The sequence below is a fragment of the Corylus avellana genome, chromosome ca6, assembly GCF_901000735.1.
Source record: "Corylus avellana chromosome ca6, CavTom2PMs-1.0".
In the NCBI taxonomy this organism is placed as follows: domain Eukaryota; kingdom Viridiplantae; phylum Streptophyta; class Magnoliopsida; order Fagales; family Betulaceae; genus Corylus; species Corylus avellana.
Window position 1 is genome coordinate 8,699,681 of NC_081546.1, and position 14,580 is coordinate 8,714,260.

The following is a 14,580-nucleotide window of genomic DNA, read 5'->3' on the forward strand; positions in this document are numbered from 1 at the left end:
GAGAGAAAAAGTCTGGTGTCTACAAGGCATAATGGCACTGGAGAGAAGTGTTAAGGGAATATCTTCCAAATATGGTAATGACAATGAATCACAATCACAGCACTCGTATAAAAGGCAAGATGGAGAGAATCATGGAGAAAATATGCTCCTACCTACTGAGAAGATTTTGCACAGCAGCTCACAATAGCAATTTACCTTATTTTTGGAATATTGTAATCTTTGCCTTTATTTTTGATTGATTGTATTCTATACCCAAGTTCTATATATAGAGAACAACACCTCAAGCTACCATCGAGCTGAGGAAAGCTTTTTCTCTCCCTTTTCAAAGGTTCTCAAACCTTTTCATGGTATCAGAGCGCAGCAAAACGACCAACGTCGTACCTTCCTTTCTTTTTTTTGTTTTTTTTTTTTCCACCCACATCTTCTTTGAAATTTTTTGTCAAACACCTTGACTACATCTTTTATTTTTCATACATTTACAATAACCCACGTCACCTACATCACTCCCAATACAGCAGCTTACCATACATCCTATCATTCTGACTAGTGTCCACAATATGGCCACCGACACACCATCTAGCACCACTTCCGTCACCTTCAACACTCTATTTCACAGGATTTCCTTCAAATTGACATCCACCAATTATCTTCCCTGACAAAATCAATTTGATCCCATCCTCATCAGTGAAGATTTGCTTGGTCATATTGATGGTTCTCTCCCTGAACCACCTTCCACAATTCTGGACAAAGACAACAAGTCTGTGCCCAATCCAGCATATACCTCTTGTAAACAAATGGATCAACTTGTTCTCAGTCTCATCTATTCATCTCTCACCAAAGAAGCTATGTGTAAAGTACTGGGATCAACCTCATCTCGTGATGCATGGCTTGCCCTTGAGGAATCTTTCTATAACAAATCCAAGACTCGTGAACTTCAGCTCAAAGATGATCTTCAGATGATCAGAAAAGGATCTCGGACTGTTGGTGAATACGCCCGAGAATTTAAAAATTTATGTGACCAGCTTACTGCCATGAATCGTCCTATTGAAGATACCGACAAAGTTCTTTGGTTTCTCCGTGGCCTTGGTGCTTCCTTTTCTTCATTCTCCACGACCATGTTATCTCATACTCCTATACCCACTTTCAGGGATGTTGTTCACAAGGCACAGAGCCATGCATTATTTGTGCAATCCATTGATGCCCAATCTGGATCTATTGCAGCTTTCACAGCTCAGCGTGGTGGTCGCTCCTTTGGTCTTGGCGGTCAACACAATCGCGGCGGTGGCCGCTTTGGCAGAGGAGGAAGTGGTGGTCGCCCTTTGTTCACCAATCAACGTGGTATTTCTTCTGCTTCTTGGTCTTCTAACCCACACTCCCAAAGGTCTTCTTCACTGCATACATGTCAAATATGTGGTAAAACTGGTCATCTAGCTATTGTTTGTTGGGAACGCTTCAATTCATCATTCCCCACGGCCAACATTGCAGAAGCCTTCTCATCTTGTACAATTCAAGATTCACAGGATTCAGATTGGTACACTGACAGTGGTGCATCCTCCCATATGACTAATGATGCAAGCACCCTTGATGCTACTACTCCCTACAATGGCTCTGACAAAGTCGTGGTCGGCAATGGGGCCTCTCTTCCTATTACACATACTGGTTCTCTTTCTCACTCCACTTCTCTTGGCTCTATTTCCTTATTAGATGTCCTTGTTGTTCCATCACTTACAAAAAATCTCATCTCTATCAGTAAACTCACTGCTGACAATAATTGTTCCGTTACTTTCTTTGGGTCTAGTTTTACTATGCAGGATCTGCTCACAGGGGCGGTGTTGGGAATCGGTCGATGTAAGGATGGTCTCTATATCCTTGATCGTGGTCAAAAGGCCTTTCTTGCCTCTCTTCAAGACAAAAATTTGCGGACTTCTCTTAATGTTTGGCATGCTCACTTAGGACACTCTTCTTTTCGCATTGTTGAAATCTTAAATAAAACAAGGGGCATCTCTGTTAATTCCCCTGTCCCTTCCTCACCTTCTTGCATTTGTAATAGTTGTCAACTTGGCAAGAGCCATCGGCTCCCTTTTGCTCTTAATGAAAAACGTAGTTCCCTTCCCCTTCAATTAATTCATTGTGATTTATGGGGTCTTTCCCCCATTCTATCTACTTCTGGGTTCCGCTACTATGTTATTTTTGTGGACGATTATTCCCGCTTTACATGGTTATATCCTCTCAAGCACAAATCTGATTTCTTTGATACCTTTCTTCGTTTTTAGAAATTTGTTGAAAATCAATTTTCTCAGAATATTAAGGCTTTTCAATGCGATGGTGGCTCAGAATTTACTAGCCTACGCTTTAAGCATCACTTATCAACTTGTGGTATTGAGCAGCATTTTGCTTGCCCTTATACACCTGCACAAAATGGCAAAGCTAAGCGGAAACATCCCCACATCACCGAGACCGGTCTCACCCTCCTCTTTCATGCTCACACTCCTTTAACCTTGTGGGTTGAAGCCTTCTCTACGGCCACTTACATCATCAACCGACTCCCAACACCGATGCTTTAGAATGCTTCTCCTTATGAAGTCTTGTATGGAAACTCTCCCTCCTATTCTCTGTTTCGCACATTTGGTTGTTTGTGTTATCCTTACCTTCGGGATTATGCCTCTCACAAACTGGCACCAAAAACTACTCCATGTGTTTTTATTGGATATAGCTCAACTCACAAAGGTTTTCGTTGTCTCGACCGCACTACTCAACGTGTTTTTATTTCTCGGCATGTTATTTTTGATGAGACTAACTTTCCTTTTGCAGGAAACCCCCCAGCCACTCCTGCTTCTTTATCTAATCTTGTGTCATTTTTTGAACCTGGTACTTCTCACTCGGACTTGTCTCATTTCAGGTCATCTTCATCTTCTGCAGGTTCTGACTCACGATATCTTCCACACTCTGATTCACAACCTCTTGCATGCATTCCTTGTGCGGTTGATCAAGTCCTCGTTAACACCTCTCGAGCTCCAGCCATTGTGTCCACCTCCTCTGCTGCCGAACCAGTCCAACCAGGTGTTTCTTCTCCTGTTGCTCCAGCTGCGGCACGACCAAGTATATCCTCTGCACCAACCTCTTTACCGACTAATTCTCATTCGATGACGACTCGTGCTAAGGCTGGTATTTTCAAACCCAAGGCATATCAAGTTACTGCTGGCTTCACTTCTTCTCCCTTTTTTCAGTCGCTTATGGCATTGAAGGAACCACGTGGTTTCAAGTCTGCTACCAAGCATCCTGAGTGGGTCTCTGCCATGGATGATGAAATATGTGCTCTCCATCAAAATCACACTTGGTCCTTGGTTCCACGTCCCTCAAATAAGAATGTTGTGGGCTGTCGTTGGGTTTTTAAAACCAAACTTCTACCTGATGGTTCCGTTGAACGCTACAAGGCGCGTCTTGTTGCCAAAGGTTATACTCAACTTTCGGGTTTAGATTTTGATGAAACCTTCAGCCCAGTTATGAAACCAGCCACTGTTCGCCTCATTCTCTCCTTAGCTACCGTTGCACATTGGTCCATTCGTCAATTGGACGTCAAAAATGCATTTCTACATGGCTCTCTTACTGAAGAGGTTTATATGGATCAACCTCCAGGTTACACTGATCCTTGCTTTGCCAACCATGTTTGTCGCCTCCATAAGGCGATTTATGGGCTTAAGCAAGCCCCTCGAGCTTGGTTCCATCGCTTCAGCAGTTTTTTACTTCAATATGGATTTACTTGTAGTCGTGCCAACTCTTCACTTTTTGTTTTCCATGAGCCCGCTGGTATCATCTATTTGCTGCTATATGTCGACGACATTGTTCTTACTGGTAACAACCCTTCCTTGCTCAAGAAATTTATTGCTCATCTTAGTTGTGAATTTTCCATGAAGGACCTTGGTCCATTGCATTACTTCTTGGGCATTGAAGTTCAACACACCACCAATGGTTTATTCCTTAGTCAGACAAAATATGCATTGGACTTGCTTAAGCGTGCCGAGATGGCTGATTGCAAGCCTATAGCTACCCCAATGGTGGTTGGTCAACGCTTGTCTACTGTTGGTGCGTCTTTCTCAAATCCAACACTCTATCGCTCCATCGTTGGTGCTCTCCAATACTTGGTCATCACTCGCCCTAACTTGGCTCATAGTGTTAATACTGTCTGTCAATTCATGCAAGCTCCCACTGAAGATCATTTTCATACTGTTAAGCGCATCTTGCGGTATGTCAAAGGTACTCTCTCATTCGGTCTTACCATCTCCTCTCACAGCTCTTCCAACATTTTGGCTTATTCGGATGCCGATTGGGCTGGTTGCCCAGACACTCGGCGCTCTACCTCCGGCTATGCAGTTTTTCTTGGTAATAATCTCATCTCTTGGAGTGCCAAAAAGCAATCCACTATTTCCCGCTCCAGTGCCGAATCCGAATATCGTTCTCTTGCTCTCACCGCTGCTAAGGTCACTTGGCTTACTCACCTACTCAAAGACCTTCGCATTTCATCCTCTACTCCAGCTACTATTCTTTGTGACAACCGCAGTGCTATTTTCTTGTTTGTTAACCCAGTGTTTCATGCTCGTTCTAAACACATTGCCCTTGATTATCACTTTGCGCGAGAACAAGTTGCTGCGGGTGCTCTACGAGTTCAGTTTGTTCCTTCACAATTCCAAATTGCTGATCTCTTCACTAAGAGTTTACCTCGCTCTCAATTTTCCTTCTTTCGGGCCAAGCTCACCGTGACACCTCCACCCACGATAAGCTTGCGGGGGGATGTTAAGGGAATATCTTCCAGATATGGTAATGACAATGAATCACAATCACAGCACTCGTATGAAAGGCAAGATGGAGAGAATCATGGAGAAAATATGCTCCTACCTACTGAGAAGATTTTGCACAGCAGCTCACAATAGCAATTTACCTTATTCTGGAATATTGTAATCTTTGCCTTTATTTTTGATTGATTGTATTCTATACCCAAGTTCTATATATATAGAGAACAACACCTCAAGCTAGGATCGAGCTGAGGAAAGCTTTTTCTCTCCCTCTCTAAAGGTTCTCAAACCTTTTCAAGAAGCATGTAGTGGCGCGTACAGGCTTGGGCTAGCGGCAAAAGAGTAGATCGGCAACACAAGGAGTCGCTAAGTTTCCTAGCAAAATATCGACGAAACCCAACCGCAAGGAGAAGCCAAAAGTCGAGGTGGAAGGGACAGCTGCTAGTGTTGCTGAATCTAGACGTTGCTGTTGGGTTTCAAAATCAAACCATAGCAAAGAAAATGAATGAAAGAACAATTATTGATTTAACAGTAGCTCATGAGACGATGGTAACATGAAAAGTGGTAGAGCTAGGTAGAGATTTGGAGATCTAACAATTAATAATATATAGAAATATCAATTCACTTATGCACAATTTAATAAAATAGGTCGCTTTCCCTTTCTTTTTCTTTTTTTCTTTTTTTTTTGGACATTAAGTGGCTTTCAGTATTGCCAGCATTCCTAAATCCTATCCCTTCCCAAATTCTATGATCCAAATGAACGGGGGACGAATACTTACCAGTCAACCATCATCCTTATTTTTATACACTTACAAAAAAAAAAAAAAAGTGTAATGTTAGGGGGATTACATTTTCATTCCGCCTTTATTTCATCGGTCTAATTTTTTTTTTTTTTAACAAGGATTAATCAAAGAGTTAATATATACTGACACATTAGCTTAATGAGATAAAAATGAAAACAAAAAAAAAAACAATAAAACAAAACAAAACAAAAATGAAGTAGTATATAACATTATTCTTAAAATATATAAAAATAAAGAAACCAAGTGACCAATTACTATTAAATTAGTAGAAAAGAAATGATGTACACACTTCTACTTTCAAATTCTTAAATGCACATTTTTTGAATATTAAAATTACTTTTAAATATAAAATTTAATAATAACTTATTTACATATTTAATTACTGTAAAAAGGAAAAATTATATGTGGGAAGAAGTAATTAAGTCAAACCTTCACCTTATCACCTACTTCCCCGGTTCCCGGTAAATCTATAAAGTGTGGCTATGCTGCTGCATATCTAACAAATGATATAGACGTTGTCACGTTATCAAATAGTTTTACATAGACGAACAATTATGAGAAAAAAAAAATTAGAGAAAGGCAAAATAAATCAGCAACAAAAGCAGGTCTTTTTTTATAATGGAAAAAGGTGCTTCTAGTTCTATCCGAATAGGGCCCACAACTCCGCACTTTTCCCTTTCCCTTTTCTATGCAAGAAGATGATCTTCTGAAGTTCTGAGGAATCCCTGAAAACAAGCCCACCTCTTCTTTCCCTTAACGAATATCTTCTCTCTCTCTCTCTCCCTCCTCATATGCTTTTACATTTCCTATCCTTCGTCCGCAATTCACGCTTGCTTGTTCTGTCCTCCATCTGTTTCAGCTCCAAAAAAGGTCCTTTTCCTCTGAACCCCTAGTTCTCAGAAATGCCTCAATTTCCGAGGAAGATTTCTGGGTTATTCCGAAATCGACTTGTCTTCTAAAAGGAAAATTTATCACTTTGGTCGTCTGGAAGCGTGGGTTCACTCCGGGCTTTCAATTTTTCGCAAGTGGGTTTTCATTTCGGAAGTCTCGTTGGATTCTGGGTCATCGAGAAATCGGTCGGCAATTTCCAACAAAGTAAAGGTTGGTGGTTTCTGGGTTTGATTAATATTGAGTTTCTGCAAGTGGGTTTTTGGTATTAGAGGTCCTGGTAATGAGATCTCTGGATGAATTTCATGTAAGAGCGAGGTTTTGTTATTGGGGTTTGTGTTGAAGTATACGGAGAGAGAATGAAAAGAGGGAAAGATGACGAGAAGATCATGGGGCCCATGTTCCCGAGGCTTCATGTTAATGATACAGAGAAAGGAGGGCCAAGAGCACCTCCAAGGAATAAGATGGCTCTTTATGAACAGCTAAGTATTCCCTCTCAGAGGTTCAATCCTGGGGTCCTGTCTCATAACCGTCCAAATAACACTAGCAGTTTGGTTGTCCCCGCATCCTCGAGCCAGGTAATTGTTAGAATTTAGAACTTGTATCTTTGCTTTCTTGTTCAACGTTCATGGTTTCTGGTGGAATGCTACTTACTGATTTCCTGACTTTGGGACATATGTCTACGTAGTGAGTTACTAGCCTGGAGATTGTGAAGTCATGTTTATTAGTAATATTCTATAAGTTTGGTTTTAATTTGATGATTTAGTTGCAAATCTTAATGAAGAATGATAGGGGGATATGCAATCATATTTTGCCGTATTTATTGGTTCCAGAGTCATAGTTGATAGAACGGCTTGGCGTTTTAGTTTTTCCCGTGCTTGAAAGGTTGGTCAAGGGGGATTTTGTTTGCTCTGTATAACTATTTCATGTTTTCTTCTCCCCACTCAAATGGTGGATTTCCGAGGACATGAAAATAAATATTGCATTTTGGAGCTCATAGGAATTGTTTGTTGCATAATTTACGCCAGCTTCATTCTTCTACAATTGAGCAGTATGTATATTCGTGGTTGGATGTGACTGCTAAGTTCTTCCTCTTGCATGTTTGATTACTCTGCATATTTACATGTCTCCAGGGAGCCGCATATGCGCATATACCAACTATAGCTACTACACTAACAACTTAGTTCTCATATTTCTGATTATTAGGTGCAACCTATTTTTGCAGGGGAATAGCCTTGAAAGAAGTTTTCACTTCCCGCTTCACATACCTGCATCAGCACCCACTCATTGGGCTGAGAAATTTATAAGTCGGCAGTCTGAAGGATCAGGTTCGAACAATTCATTGGCACAACTCAAGGAGAGGAAAAAAGTAGGAGATGAAGACGACTTTATTGTTCCTGTATTTGTTCAATCAGGAACAGGGCAATGCGTTGATAAAACTCAAAACAGTATTGATAGGGAAAAACTCACTCCCTTCAGCCCTACTTATTCTGGTCGCTCTGTAAGACACAAAAATGTTTATGATGAAGATCCAAAATTAACTACCTCCCCAGCTCTCAGATTGAGGCAAGAAGTGAGATGTGAGAGTGAAGAGTGCCCAAAAGTGAATGGGCCCAGTCATTCAGTAAAATCTAGAACAGATCCATCAACCAGAGAAAAGATTGAAGGGCTTGTGAAGGAATCCAATGCAACTCATGATCAAGAGTATCAAGATTTCCCTGTGACGAATGTTAGCAGTTCATTTGATATTGATACTTATTCACAACAAGAGTTCAGAACCAGGTCGCCACTGGTTGACACTATATTTGTTGAGTCTGTAAGGGATGTAGAGAACGGAAATGGTCACCACCACCTAAGAAGCATCTCTCACTTGAGAGAGGACAATATCAGTCCCATTGAGCCTGATAATGGCAGTGAATATCTTGGGGACAGGACAAACATGTCACTACAAATGGGAAACTTAGACAAATGTGATGATGTCTCTGAGACCTCCATGGTGGATTCTATATCGGGCTTTGATATCTCTCCAGATGATGTCGTAGGAGTAATAGGTCAGAAACATTTCTGGAAAGCAAGAAAAGCGATTGTCAAGTAAGTCTGTGTTTTATTGATATCTACTCAAATCTGTTGCCTCTTGGTGATTCTAAATCCAAGGACACCATGTGAAACTTTATTGTTTTGTAAGTTAAATAAAATGTTGAGTTACACTATACAAAATGATGATATGTGCTTGTATAACTAACGGTGATGGCATCCTCATGCTATCTCACTTTAATGCACAGAAACAGTCACAGTAAAGATGAAGTTAGAGGGTACAGGAACATCATTTTTCTTTTTTATTGTTGTTAGAGGGTCAAGGACATTAAATTTTGTGAACATGATGAAATTTCTTTCTAGTACATTAAAAAAAATGGAAAGATGTTTAACTTGGATTCAATTTTTCTCTCAAATTGTGCTGTCACCATTGGTAACTTCAGCTTTCATATCAAAACTTTTGTCTGTTGGCTTCCAAAAATAAAGGAGTTTTACCAGAGCTGCCTCTATTATCTTCTTCTTTTTCTTATATCCATTTATACTAGTCTCGTTCTGATCAAATAGGTTGTACAATTCACCACTGCTCTTGGTTCGGGCAACTTGTGATTGTAGATAATGACTCTGAAGAGATATTAGGAAGTTTGGGTCTCTTCTATGTGAATGTGATGTAAATTCTAGAGTATAGTTTTTGTTTTTATTGGAGAAGCGAAGTGATCATTTAGTGGAAAATCTAAAGTGCCTCCTAGGAAGCTGCTATCATTTTATGTTTTGGGAAGTCTTTCGTGTTCTCTCAATTTAAAGCTACATTAGATTGTTGTCTGCAGATGAAAATTAAATTAGGAGTATAGATATTTCTTTTGAATTGAAGAGTTGCAATTATGGCTTTGAGGGAGGGAGAACTCAGCGTGTGCAGTCCCAAGATCCCTTCTAATGTGGCATTTTTTGTGTGTACAAAGGCCCTCGATAACATTTTAACAGTGTATACTGGATCATCCTATAGCAGGGAGATGTGCCATCCTAATAGAGGTACTTTGCACTAGGCGACCCCTGAGACAGTGGATCATCTCATTATTCATTGTCAGTTTGCGTCTGCCTTTTCAGATGTATACCTGTCTCGGTTTATTATTGCTTAATCCTGCTGACCACTGGAGAACATTTCCTATTGTGGCAATCGAGGGCATGGAGCAAGAAGAGGAGCAAGTAATGGGGTATGATCCTTGGAGCTGTTTTTGGGTGGATCTTTGGAGAATATTGACAATGTGGAATTGTTAGTGTACATGGTGACGAGGCGGATAACTCATATGTAGTATCTTGGTGTTCTGTGATGGATTTGTTTGCGGGGCTGGGTTTCCTATTATTTTTATCTGCTCCCTAAGCATACAGTGATATTCCCCTTCTATAGCTTGTATATATTACACATTTTGTGTAGTTTCTAATAAGATTTGATGATCTGTCCATGCAAAAAAAGAAAAAGAAAAAACTCTTTACTTATGTACATATCATTTTTTTTTAATAAGTTTATCGATCTCATTATAAAGTGTTGAAGGGCACAACCCTAATACACATGATACTTACAAGATGATGCCATGGTGCTTGATTTGGTTTCATCTTTCATATCCCAGTTGATTATGTGGGGGACTTTGTAAAATGCAATTTTGTAACCATTAAACCACTTCCTTAGTCTCCAATTGCAAATCCAATTTTGGGTTGCTTTTTTATGTGCTGGTCCTTTTTATGATGATGCTATCTGGTGTTTGATTCTGCTGTGTTGTCCCATTGAATTTCTTGTATTACCTTCGGTTGGTTATATCTTTTTGGAAGCTTCATTTGATGAATATTGTGTGATTTAGTTCTTGATCCGACTCATGTTACTCTCTACAGTCAGCAAAGAGTGTTTGCAGTTCAAGTATTTGAGTTGCATAGACTGATAAAGGTATGGTGGTCTTCGACCCTGTTAAATAGCTTCTGCTGGTCTTAATATGCTTTGCATATTTATTTCATATTTGTTTAATTTGATTTACCTAAAAGGCATGTAGCTTAATTATTTATATTCAAACAGGTCCAACAACTGATTGCTGAATCACCGAATCTTTTGCTTGAAGATGGTGCTTTTCTGGGCAAAGCTTCATTGACGGTTACTCCTGCAAAGAAACTTCCGCTCAAGTATGTTTTAAAACCGCCATCGCACATTGTTAAGGGCAAAGACAATTCCGAGAATCCAAACCATAAAATGGAATTTTCTGCAGAAAATGCGGTTGGGAAGACATGTCTTTCTTCTGTGAAAAATGGTAGTCAGCCGTCAAATTATGGGCCTTATCCAGGACACTTGCAGCCAGCAACTATGGCTACTGGTAATAATATGGGTCCTTGGTCTTTCCATCAGTCACCTGGGCATCAATGGTTAATTCCTGTAGTGTCTCCCTCTGAAGGACTTATATACAAGCCCTATCCTGGACCTGGGTATATGGGAACAGTTTGTGGAGGAGCTGGACCTTTCAGCCCAGCTCCCTTGACAGGTAACTTTATGAATCCAGCCTATGGGGTTCCAGCTTCTCCTCATCATCAAGGAATCGGGAATCTTCCTGGTACTACTCCACTCGGTCATTCTTACCTTCCTCTATATGGCATGCCTGTCATGAATCCAGCCATGTCAGGTTCAGCCGTTGAACAAGTGAGCCAATTTACTGGAACTGTTCCACATGATCAATCTCAGTTTTCCGGAGGTAGAACCAACTCTAACACGCCGCATCGAAGTTCATGCAATGTGCCAAACCAAAAACATGGAGCTATTTCACAAGTTGCAAAGTTTCAGGCATCCAAAGACAGTGAGTTGCAAGGAAGTACAGCAAGTAGTCCCTGTGAGAGATCGCGAGGTGTTGGGACAGGTTACTCTTCTGAGGGGAGAGATGCGCTTCCACTTTTTCCTAGGGATCCAGTCGTCCCAGAGGCAGCTTCTCAGCCTCGTGAAACCGCCGACCAACCAACACGTGTGATCAAAGTTGTGCCTCATAATCCTAGATCTGCAACTGAATCAGCAGCTCGAATTTTCCAATCTATACAAGAAGAGAGAAAGCAGCACGACTCGGTTTAGCTCATCATATACATCAATCACCTGCTGTTAAATGATCTTGGACTCAGCCAAGTTGGTGTCGGGTTTGGTCATTTCCTCTGTACTCTTTTGGTAATGGGCTTGCCCTTGTTTAATTATTGTGACCTATATATACAGTGTATTCATATGTCGATATGTTTCTGGAGGATCACCACCGTTGATGAATATATGTTGTCTCTTTCAATTTTTGGTGTTGGATCGACTTTTGGGGAGAGGTGGCATTGCTCAAGTGAAGAGGAGGATTGGTTTTCACCTATGAACTCGATAGTTATCAAAAATAGGAGGAGAAACTTATGTAACAAGAATGCTCCTTTTTTTTTTTCTTTTTTTTTTTTCATTTCTATGTTGAATATTTTTGGCAAGAGGGGGGCATTACTGTTTGAATGGGTGGATTATTTCATGACCCAATGATTTTCTTCAGGGTTATTGTCCAGTGTGCATGTGTATTTGCATTTCTCATAAAGTCAAAACTCAGATTCTTAATTATAAAAATTATCAAACCCAAATTCTTGTTTGTCTAGAGGTCTAAACTCAGGTAGTATTGGACAATTTCCCAATAGAATAACAAACAAACTATAAAGTATTAAGGGATATAATAAACTTAATGTCTTTAATTAAAAATGAAATTATTCTCTCACAATTTACAAAAAAAAATGGAAAAAAATATATATTCATCCCCTCGGAACACTCTTTTTGCAAATATACCACTAATTTACCATTTGTGATACTTGACCTCTTCAAACTACTATTTTGTTATAAAAGAGCCATCAATTAACGGTTGGCATTAAAGGGCATATTTTGGACTTTAAAATGAACATGACCTAGAAGTGCATATTTTGGACTTAAAATGCCCAAATTGCCATAAATCAACTACACCCGTAAATTACCATTTTGTGACATGGCCTCCTTAAATTCAACTCCTCCGTTTAATGTTGATTTTTTTCCCCCTAATTTTTTTTTTTTTGACATGTCCACACAAAGCAAAGGGGAGGGGGGATTCGAACTAATGATCTCTGCTTCATGAGGCGTGGTTCACAGCCAATTGAGCTACCCTTAAAGAAAATAGATGGGAAAATACCATACATGACTTAAAGTGCATATATTTAACTTGAAACGACCAATCTATCCCAGTTTTCGAGGAGAAAAAAAAATAACAATTTAAGAGAGAGAGAGAGAGAGAGAGGCGGGCAAAAATCTTTTATTAGGGTGGCTAAACACTCTCTTAAAGTTGAGTGGGTGACCAACCAACCCTTGAAAACTTTTAAGGATGGGCGACAATCCTTTGAACATTGAGGAGGTGGGCAATTGGCCCTTAAGGCTTTTGAGAATAGCCAAATCAAAGTTGTAGATGGTTCAACCACCCCAAAGAGCTTGTTGAGCGGCGAACTCCTTATTTTGGGATGACTGCATACCCCTTCAATCCCTATAAGACTCTAAGGATTGGTTGACAAGAGGGCAGTTCAACAATCACCAAACACAATGATTTGTTGCTTTACAAACTCTTGAGGGTTTGAAGCACCCCTTAGACTTGAAGGGGTGTTCGATTACCCTTAAAAGCCTTCAAGGGGTGGTCGACTACCCCTTAATCTCTCATCTCTATTTCTTTCTTAAAAACAAAATAATAATTGTTTAATTTCTACTCCAAAAATCGCGATAATTTAGACATTTCAAGTGTATAACATGTACATGTAAATCATGTATATCATTTTCCATTTATTTTAACATCAACATATAATAGAGGCTCCAAATCACAATAAAGTGGTGGTTTAAGGGGGGTAAATTGTCATAAATCTTAGTTTAGAGGTGTCTTTGCAAATAGCAATTTTAAGGTAATTTGGATATTTCAAGTTCAAAATATGCAAGTATGGGTCATTTTCTATTGAGTATGCTACATATCACACACACACACTTCACTCGACTGGCACACATCAACCCATGAATCAACTCTTGTTAATAAATAAATAAATAAAAAGTCAAGGGCTAATGGACACATCATTTGAGGAATGTGATAGGATGAGGGTGTAATTACTCTTTTCCATCCATTTAAGCGTGCAGCTAATGGAGGACTTTCTGAAACAAAATCGTACTTCTTTTTTCTTTTTCTTTTTTTAATTCTTTTTTAATAATAATGCTTATTCTTTATTTATTTCATAAGAATAGAGCATGTTCCCAAAAGCCAACTTAATAGATTTTGAGGCCTTAGATGACAAACTTAAATATGAATTTTTTTTAATTAAATAATTTTAATTTTGAGACTTTTTTTTTTTTTTTTTTTTTTACTTTTACCCTTATTTATTTATTTTCCAAATGACTTGCAAAATTCATTTTTTTGTCGGTAGATATTTAATTTCAACAAATGTGATATTTTGTGTTGAGCTACATATATTTAAGCGGGGGTCATTAGTTCAAGTCATTATCCCCACTCTTGTGAGGACATGTTAAAAAAAAAAAAACATATAATATTTTTTTTTTATGTAGAATTTAATTTGCAAAAATGAAATTTACTTTATTCTAAAAATTATTTAATGAATGAACTTAGCCAATATATTGGCTTTAAGTTCAGATGAAACTATAGTTTAGTAACTGCTTTAGGAGTGCAATTAATGTAACTTTTCAATTTTCTATTTCCTTTCCTTTAAAGTCTTAATATCTTGGAATTTAATTTTTTGTATTTATGTTGACCGTAATTGGGGTCTTAATTAAAGAGCACTTACTAACCTTTTTCTTTATAATATTATTATTTTTACATAATTGAGGCCTTAATTAAAGACAATTGACTAGCTTTTTATCATAATTGAGGCTCTAATTATTTTTTTTTATAAAAGGAAAATTAATTATAACGATGAGGCTTTACTTTTATTGGGGACCTTAGGCAATTGCCTAATTTGCCTAAGCATTGAACCGGCACTGCATGTTACTCTAACAAAACAATATCATGTTTTCAAGGAATAGCTCA

The 14,580-nt window shown here is 38.9% G+C and overlaps 1 protein-coding gene across 1 annotated transcript; it reads left to right on the forward strand.

Moving 5' to 3' along the window:
- The first annotated feature begins 6,230 nt into the window (after positions 1-6,230).
- Positions 6,231-11,808, forward strand: LOC132183924 (protein EARLY FLOWERING 3). Its single transcript, XM_059597395.1, has 4 exons — positions 6,231-7,059; positions 7,707-8,572; positions 10,397-10,448; positions 10,575-11,808. Exons 1-4 carry the CDS (start codon positions 6,841-6,843, stop codon positions 11,604-11,606), a joined length of 2,169 nt encoding a protein of 722 aa, XP_059453378.1. The 5' UTR covers positions 6,231-6,840; the 3' UTR covers positions 11,607-11,808.
- Positions 11,809-14,580: the final 2,772 nt, after the last annotated feature.